We start from the raw sequence: 9,503 nt of genomic DNA, 5'->3' as shown, positions 1-9,503 counted from the left end.
CATTTTATTCCTAAAAACACGGTGAAAATGTTTTTTTTTTTTTTTTTTTTTTGGTTCTTTTCTTCTGTTGACTCTTCTGATTTATGAACATAAAAAGAAGTCCAGAGGCCCCTTTGTAAAAATCTTCAACTCTAATAAGTTAATAAAATTAGAATTTTTAACCTGGCTTTATCCAATGTTCATTTCTATTCTGAAATGTATGCAAATTAGTGCATATTTAATTAAATAACACATCATTTGCATTTAACATAACATTTCAGAAAACGTGTAATAAAAACACTTGTCTTAATGTACGGTGATGAATAAACTGGTGACAGAATGGTGATGCGTACACGGTCAGCCTGTTCCCTGTGGGGTCACGCCTTTATTTCCGTAACTCTAAACTCAATTTTAATGGGCAAAAGGTTAACACCACTGGAAATGCACTTTGTGAGGTATTGTAATGTTCGCCTGAGGTGTTTTAAGTTCTCACAAACTGTCCAAGCACGTATGCATTTATTATTTTAATAAAGAAATACAAAAACACTTACATATATACAATGTAAATAGTGAGCAGTGATGAACTGAACTGAAACACAGAGAGAGCACTGATTTGAACAGGAGACGTGATGAAGCGCACGGGTCGGTCTGGGTCTCGGGTCTCGGGTCTCACTCCCACCTGTAGACCTTGAGCATCTTCTCGGTGAGCGAGGCCAGGAAGCTGCCCTGGTTGTGCTGGAACGGGCAGATGTCGAGCACTGGGAGATCAGCGGGCATCTTCTGCAGCAGCGCTCCGGAGCCGGCGTCCCACACCTGACACACACACACACATTTAGTGCTGTCAGACGGCTCACTCACTCACTCACACACACATTTAGTGCTGTCAGATGGCTCACACACACACACACACTCACACTCACACTCACACTCACACATTTAGTGCTGTCAGATGGCTCACACACACACACACACACACACTTACTCACTCACACACACATTTAGTGCTGTCAGACTGCTCACTCACTCACTCACACACACATTTAGTGCTGTCAGATGGCTCACACACACACACACTCACACTCACACTCACACTCACACATTTAGTGCTGTCAGATGGCTCACACACACACACACACACACACTTACTCACTCACACACACATTTAGTGCTGTCAGATGGCTCACACACACACACTTACTCACTCACTCACTCATGTAGTGCTGTCAGACGGCTCACTCTCTCACTCCTGACACACATACACACATTTAGTGCTGTCAGATGGCTCACACACACACACTTACTTACACACTCATGTAGTGCTGTCAGACGGCTCACTCACTCACTCTCTCCTGACACACACACACACACATTTAGTGCTGTCAGATCGATCACTCACTCACTCACTCACTCACTCACTCACTCACTCACTCACTCACTCACTCACTCACTCACTCACTCACTCACTCACTCACTCACTCACTCACTCACTCACTCACTCACTCACTCACTTAGTGCTGTCAGACGACTCACTCACTCACTCTCTCCTGACACACACACATTTAGTGCTGTCAGATGGCTCACACACACACACACACTCACTCACTCATGTAGTGCTGTCAGACGGCTCACTCACTCTCTCCTGACACACACACTCACTCATGTAGTGCTGTCAGATGACTCACTCACTCACTCACTCACTCACTCACTCACTCACTCACTCACTCACACATACTCACTCATGTAGTGCTGTCAGACGACTCACTCACTCACTCTCTCCTGACACACACACATTTAGTGCTGTCAGATGGCTCACACACACACACACACACTCACTCACTCATGTAGTGCTGTCAGACGGCTCACTCACTCTCTCCTGACACACACACTCACTCACTCATGTAGTGCTGTCAGATGACTCACTCACTCACTCACTCACTCACTCACTCACTCACTCACTCACTCACTCACTCACTCACTCACTCACTCACTCACTCACTCACTCACTCACTCACTCACTCACTCACTCACTCACTCACTCACGGCTGTTTCCAACACAGAATACAGGAGGTAACCGCCAGTTTGAACTTTTTTCTCACAATTAGGAGTTTTTATCTCACAATTCTGACATTTTGCTCATAATTACGAGTTTATGTTTCTACAATTCTGACTTTTTTTCTTGCAATTGCGAATAAAGTCTGAACTGCAAGATAATAAACGTGCAATTCTGAGGGGAAAAAAGCAAACATTAGATATGAACCCTTAGCATAATTTAATGTGAATATTATTCGCATAAAAAAAATAAAATAAAAAGAAACTGTGGATGAAATGCCAAAATGTCCATAAATTAAAAAAACATGCATAAAAAAACGCATGTTCTCAATCGAGTCAGATAAACTTTTTCTCCATTAAGAAAACATCCGCATAAAACTATGACAAACACATTTACTGAATAAATTCCACCATGCGCATCAAAAAAGTCATGTGACTCATGTGACCAGCGGACCGATCTCGGTGCACCGCCTCTGAAATGCCGTTTGTCGCTCTGAAACGACTGAGCAAAGTCTGTCGTCAGAGTGGGTCGGTGTAATAATCTCCCAGCACTGACTCACACCACGCGTCTGCCTCTGAAAGCAGGAGAAGTGTGTGTGTGCGCTCTGAGACGCAAGTCATTAATTATATACAGAATGATTATATACAGTGGCTTCTCCTGCAGCAACTGTGATATCTAGCGCCAGTTTATCAGGAAGTGACGAGTTAGGGCTAGGGTTTGTTCTCTTCGGCTCACTGGATGGAAACGCTGCTTTATTCGCAAATATTTTGTGATATTCCCATTTTGCGCACAAGTTAAATTTGCAACTTTGCATGGAAACAGCTATTGTGAGATAAAAAGGTGGCACTTCCCTTTTATTTATGTATTCCGTGGTGGAAAGAAGCTTCCATACATGCAGTGTGTGACGCGTCACCAAGGAAACACTGAACGAGAGGAAAGGCTGTTCACACCAAGGACGATAACTATAAAGATAACGATAAAGATCTATAAATCGCTCACGACACAACTATAATGATATGAGGAACAATATCGTTGGGATCACTTTCAGAACGATTTTTTCCAGCTGTCGAACGATAAAACACAGACAGCCAATCAGAATCCGCTCTAATTTAAAGGAGTCGCGCATTTAAAATGCAGACGACACCGTGGAGAAGTTAATCGCCAAGGTCCAGAAAAATCCAGCACTGTTTGACAAGACAAACCCCTCAAGGACAAGTTAAAGGGTAACTAAACCCTAAAACAACTTTTTTTAGTTAATGATCTGTAAGACTGGGGCTTTATTAATGCTGGTCATTGATTCAAGTAATTTTTTTGACATTTGGGTATAAAGTGTCACGGTTAGATTAGATGGATTACAGTAGACTAGCGAGACTCACGGTTAGATTAGATGGATTACAGTAAACTAGCGAGACTCACGGTTAGATCAGATGGATTACAGTAGACTAGCGAGACTCACGGTTAGATTAGATGGATTACAGTAGACTAGCGAGACTCACGGTTAGATTAGATGGATTACAGTAGACTAGCGAGACTCACGGCTAGATTAGATGGATTACACTAGACTAGCGAGACTCACGGCTAGATTAGATGGATTACAGTAGACTAGCGAGACTCACGGTTAGATTAGATGGATTACACTAGACTAGCGAGACTCACGGTTAGATTAGATGGATTACAGTAGACTAGCGAGACTCACGGTTAGATTAGATGGATTACAGTAGACTAGCGAGACTCACGGTTAGATCAGATGGATTACAGTAGACTAGCGAGACTCACGGTTAGATCAGATGGATTACAGTAGACTAGCGAGACTCACGGTTAGATTAGATGGATTACACTAGACTAGCGAGACTCACGGCTAGATTAGATGGATTACACTAGACTAGCGAGACTCACGGTTAGATTAGATGGATTACACTAGACTAGCGAGACTCACGGTTAGATTAGATGGATTACAGTAGACTAGCGAGACTCACGGCTAGATTAGATGGATTACAGTAGACTAGCGAGACTCACGGCTAGATTAGATGGATTACAGTAGACTAGCGAGACTCACGGTTAGATCAGATGGATTACAGTAGACTAGCGAGACTCACGGTTAGATTAGATGGATTACACTAGACTAGCGAGACTCACGGCTAGATTAGATGGATTACAGTAGACTAGCGAGACTCACGGTTAGATCAGATGGATTACACTAGACTAGCGAGACTCACGGTTAGATTAGATGGATTACAGTAGACTAGCGAGACTCACGGTTAGATTAGATGGATTACAGTAGACTAGCGAGACTCACGGTTAGATTAGATGGATTACAGTAGACTAGCGAGACTCACGGTTAGATTAGATGGATTACAGTAGACTAGCGAGACTCACGGTTAGATTAGATGGATTACAGTAGACTAGCGAGACTCACGGCTAGATTAGATGGATTACACTAGACTAGCGAGACTCACGGCTAGATTAGATGGATTACAGTAGACTAGCGAGACTCACGGTTAGATTAGATGGATTACAGTAGACTAGCGAGACTCACGGTTAGATTAGATGGATTACACTAGACTAGCGAGACTCACGGTTAGATTAGATGGATTACAGTAGACTAGCGAGACTCACGGTTAGATCAGATGGATTACAGTAGACTAGCGAGACTCACGGTTAGATCAGATGGATTACACTAGACTAGCGAGACTCACGGTTAGATTAGATGGATTACAGTAGACTAGCGAGACTCACGGTTAGATTAGATGGATTACACTAGACTAGCGAGACTCACGGTTAGATTAGATGGATTACAGTAGACTAGCGAGACTCACGGTTAGATTAGATGGATTACAGTAGACTAGCGAGACTCACGGTTAGATTAGATGGATTACACTAGACTAGCGAGACTCACGGTTAGATTAGATGGATTACAGTAGACTAGCGAGACTCACGGCTAGATTAGATGGATTACACTAGACTAGCGAGACTCACGGCTAGATCAGATGGATTACAGTAGACTAGCGAGACTCACGGCTAGATTAGATGGATTACAGTAGACTAGCGAGACTCACGGTTAGATTAGATGGATTACAGTAGACTAGCGAGACTCACGGTTAGATCAGATGGATTACACTAGACTAGCGAGACTCACGGTTAGATTAGATGGATTACAGTAGACTAGCGAGACTCACGGTTAGATTAGATGGATTACACTAGACTAGCGAGACTCACGGTTAGATTAGATGGATTACAGTAGACTAGCGAGACTCACGGTTAGATCAGATGGATTACACTAGACTAGCGAGACTCACGGTGAGATTAGATGGATTACAGTAGACTAGCGAGACTCACGGTTAGATTAGATGGATTACAGTAGACTAGCGAGACTCACGGTTAGATCAGATGGATTACACTAGACTAGCGAGACTCACGGTGAGATTAGATGGATTACAGTAGACTAGAGAGACTCACGGTTAGATCAGATGGATTACACTAGACTAGCGAGACTCACGGTTAGATTAGATGGATTACAGTAGACTAGCGAGACTCACGGTTAGATTAGATGGATTACAGTAGACTAGCGAGACTCACGGTTAGATTAGATGGATTACACTAGACTAGCGAGACTCACGGTTAGATTAGATGGATTACACTAGACTAGCGAGACTCACAGTGAGATTAGATGGATTACAGTAGACTAGCGAGACTCACGGTTAGATTAGATGGATTACAGTAGACTAGCGAGACTCACGGTTAGATTAGATGGATTACACTAGACTAGCGAGACTCACGGTTAGATTAGATGGATTACACCAGACTAGCGAGACTCACGGTTAGATCAGATGGATTACACTAGACTAGCGAGACTCACGGTGAGATTAGATGGATTACACTAGACTAGCGAGACTCACGGTTAGATTAGATGGATTACACTAGACTAGCGAGACTCACGGTTAGATCAGATGGATTACAGTAGACTAGCGAGACTCACGGCTAGATTAGATGGATTACACTAGACTAGCGAGACTCACGGCTAGATTAGATGGATTACAGTAGACTAGCGAGACTCACGGTTAGATTAGATGGATTACACTAGACTAGCGAGACTCACGGCTAGATTAGATGGATTACACTAGACTAGCGAGACTCACGGTTAGATCAGATGGATTACACTAGACTAGCGAGACTCACGGTTAGATTAGATGGATTACACTAGACTAGCGAGACTCACGGTTAGATCAGATGGATTACAGTAGACTAGCGAGACTCACGGTTAGATTAGATGGATTACACTAGACTAGCGAGACTCACGGTTAGATTAGATGGATTACAGTAGACTAGCGAGACTCACGGTTAGATTAGATGGATTACAGTAGACTAGCGAGACTCACGGTTAGATTAGATGGATTACAGTAGACTAGCGAGACTCACGGTTAGATCAGATGGATTACACTAGACTAGCGAGACTCACGGTTAGATCAGATGGATTACACTAGACTAGCGAGACTCACGGTTAGATTAGATGGATTACACTAGACTAGCGAGACTCACGGTTAGATTAGATGGATTACAGTAGACTAGCGAGACTCACGGTTAGATTAGATGGATTACAGTAGACTAGCGAGACTCACGGTTAGATTAGATGGATTACAGTAGACTAGCGAGACTCACGGCTAGATTAGATGGATTACAGTAGACTAGCGAGACTCACGGTGTAGATGCGCTGGAAGCGGAGCACGCTGAGGACCTCTGCTGGTAGAAGACGAGTAAATGCAACAAACTGATACTAATTCATTCGAAAATATGAATAACGTTTGTCTTTAAAAGACGACAACTCTGTAATCAGAGTGACGGATTCTCCCGACTCCTCTCGTGTTTTAAGGATATCGTGTTTTAAGGATATGGTGTTTGATGTTTGTGTGTAACGTAAAGGAGCAGCAGGACATCCATGTTTGCTACTGTGAAACCGCAGGGCAGACGCGCGCGTGCTCAGAATAAAAAGGCCGTTATCATTCGCCGGTGTAGACGTGAATCTAGTTATGGTTATAGTTCTGGTTGCTGGTGTGAACGGGCGTAAGGACGGTGCTGAAGAGCGGGTCCTCACCATGGTGGAGTTGCTAGCCTCGTCTCCGGCGCACACTAGCGTGGCGCCCTGTCCCGCCGGGCTCCGGAACACACGGTTCTTGGTGAGCAGTTTGCAGGAGGAGCCGGCGCTGAAGGTCTGCACGGGCGAGCAGGAGCACACGGGTGTGTGAGCGCTGTCGGTCTGAGGCGTGCGGCTCAGCTCCATCAGGACACAGCGCAGAGACGGGTGTGTACGACCTGCACGACACAACACACACACTCTAGAGGTACAACCAATCACAGGATCACGCAGATAATCAGGGCTTATTTTTAAAGTCCCGCTGTGGTGAAAATCCAGCGTTTAATGTTGTTTATGTGTCCATGTGGAGTTATTAATATGCTTTAAGACAAGCCATGTGTGCATTCATAAGTCGACACCATTGCTGAGTGTTTTCTCCTGAAAGTCTCTGTTGATGATGATTCAGTTGTTTGATAATCAGGATTTGTTGATCACCAAAATGACATATTTAAGCATTTTTTCCTTGAAAAAAATTCTTCATGCCGTAAAATATCTTGAATGTAACTTGACACCCTTGCCTCATTTAGTATGCGCGGTTCTATGAATATGCAAATGAGCCCCGCCTCCACTCACTCCCTCAGCTCAGAGATCCACTGGTTGACGATCACACGTTGATCTGATTGGTTACAAGGTAGTTTGTGACGTCAGAAACACCAGCGATTTCAAAGCGTGTTTTTGAGACTGTCTTTGGTTCACTGAAGTTTTAAGGAGGAAATACTCAGCAATGCTGTCGACTTATGAATTTACACATGGTTTGTCTTAAGTGAAGTGAATTTTCAAGGGAAAAAAAAACATTTAAATGTGTCATTTTGGTGATGAAAGATTAGTTTTAACATCTATTTGAGCAGCCATGTCTTTCCTCCTCCGCCCTGGTGCAGAAGTGTGTGTTGCTGGAGGCGTTCAGTACCTGGCCTGTACGTGACGAGGCAGTGTCGGCTCTCCGGCTCCACCTGGATGTCGGTGCAGTTCCCGGACTCCAGAGGCAGGATGTGAGGTGTGTATGAGGTTCCCTCCGCGTGCTCCCAGAAGCAGCCGCCCTCAAGCGAGCCGGCGATCAGCCCTCCGCAGGGGAACGAGCTCGAGGCGGAGCGGGGGATGTACGACAGGGACACCACCGGACAACTGCACACACACACACACACACCAGATCAACACAGGGACACCACCGGACAACTGCACACACACACACAGCCAGATCAACACAGGGACACCACCGGACGACTGCACACACACACACACACACACACCAGATCAACACAGGGACACCACCGGACAACTGCACACACACACACACCAGATCAACACAGGGACACCACCGGACAACTGCACACACACACACCAGATCAACACAGGGACACCACCGGACAACTGCACACACACACACACACACACACACACACACACACACAACCAGATCAACACAGAGACACCACCGGACAACTGCGCACACACACACACACACACACGTCCTCCACTGTCTGTACGGGACACGTCTAGGGTTGGGTCTCGTTTGAATTTTTCCGACTTCAATTCTGCTTATCGATTCCGATTCTTTTCGATTCCTAATTTCTAATAACAAGCTAGATAAAATACCATAGTAAAACTAGCCTAACTAATATAAATTTCAAGCATTATTAAAAGGCAAGTAAACACTAAAAAATAGCCATCGCAAAACTGACCAAATATATGACTGAAATAAACAGTGTTTTAAGATTTTCAGCTACAGAAACTGTAATCAAATGTAAAATAACACTGCAAATATAGTTGCAAAAGTTATTTAGTGAAGAACGAGTGTGTTATTAGTGTTATTATAGAGACGACGCAGGATTATTAGGCTGCTGTCACTTTAAGAGCCGGCCGATACAGTTACACACGCCTGAGGCGCTGAACACAGAGTCGTCTCGCGCTCGCATGGTTTAAACTCATATCGAAAAGCTCACAAAGGAAATCTTTATTTTATAACAAGTATTCGATTCCAGAATTGGAACGGATTTCGGATTCCCAGCCCTGGACCGGTACCGCCACAGTTCCCCAGACGGGCTGACCTGGAGCGCAGCGGCGCCAGCTCCTGCACGTGCGTGCTCGTGTCCCTCGTGTCGTACACCAGCACAGAGCCGTTGCTCAGGCCGGCGTAGATGTAGTTGTTGTTGTCCTGGCACCAGCAGCAGCTCCACACAGGTCTGCCCGTGTTGTAGGCCTGGACCACGGTGTTCGTCAGCAAGCTGTGGGGAAACATCTGCGTTACCTTCACTGAGGAGAGCGGCAGAAACATGTACTGGAACACTGGCAAAAATAATACAGATGCAAACCACAAATAACAGGGCAAATACAGTATAAGATACAGCT

General features: G+C 44.7%; 1 protein-coding gene across 5 annotated transcripts in view; it reads right to left on the bottom strand.

Moving 5' to 3' along the window:
- Nucleotides 1-339: 339 nt before the first annotated feature.
- Nucleotides 340-9,503, bottom strand: part of rfwd3 (ring finger and WD repeat domain 3) — a 24,065-nt gene continuing 14,901 nt past the window's right edge. For all 5 annotated transcript variants that reach the window (XM_079859018.1, XM_079859019.1, XM_079859022.1 and 2 more), the window contains 4 exons: nucleotides 9,203-9,379; nucleotides 8,065-8,279; nucleotides 7,119-7,336; nucleotides 340-792 (listed from right to left, as the gene is read on the bottom strand). In XM_079859018.1, the coding sequence (XP_079715144.1) occupies nucleotides 649-792; nucleotides 7,119-7,336; nucleotides 8,065-8,279; nucleotides 9,203-9,379 (754 nt within the window). In that variant the 3' untranslated portion in view covers nucleotides 340-648. The remainder of the gene's footprint in view (nucleotides 793-7,118; nucleotides 7,337-8,064; nucleotides 8,280-9,202; nucleotides 9,380-9,503) is intronic.

Source organism: Squalius cephalus, assembly GCF_949319135.1.
Source record: "Squalius cephalus genome assembly, chromosome: 23".
Classification (NCBI taxonomy): Eukaryota; Metazoa; Chordata; class Actinopteri; order Cypriniformes; family Leuciscidae; genus Squalius; species Squalius cephalus.
Note: the sequence above shows the minus strand (reverse complement) of the source record. Positions and strands in the feature narration are given on the sequence as shown.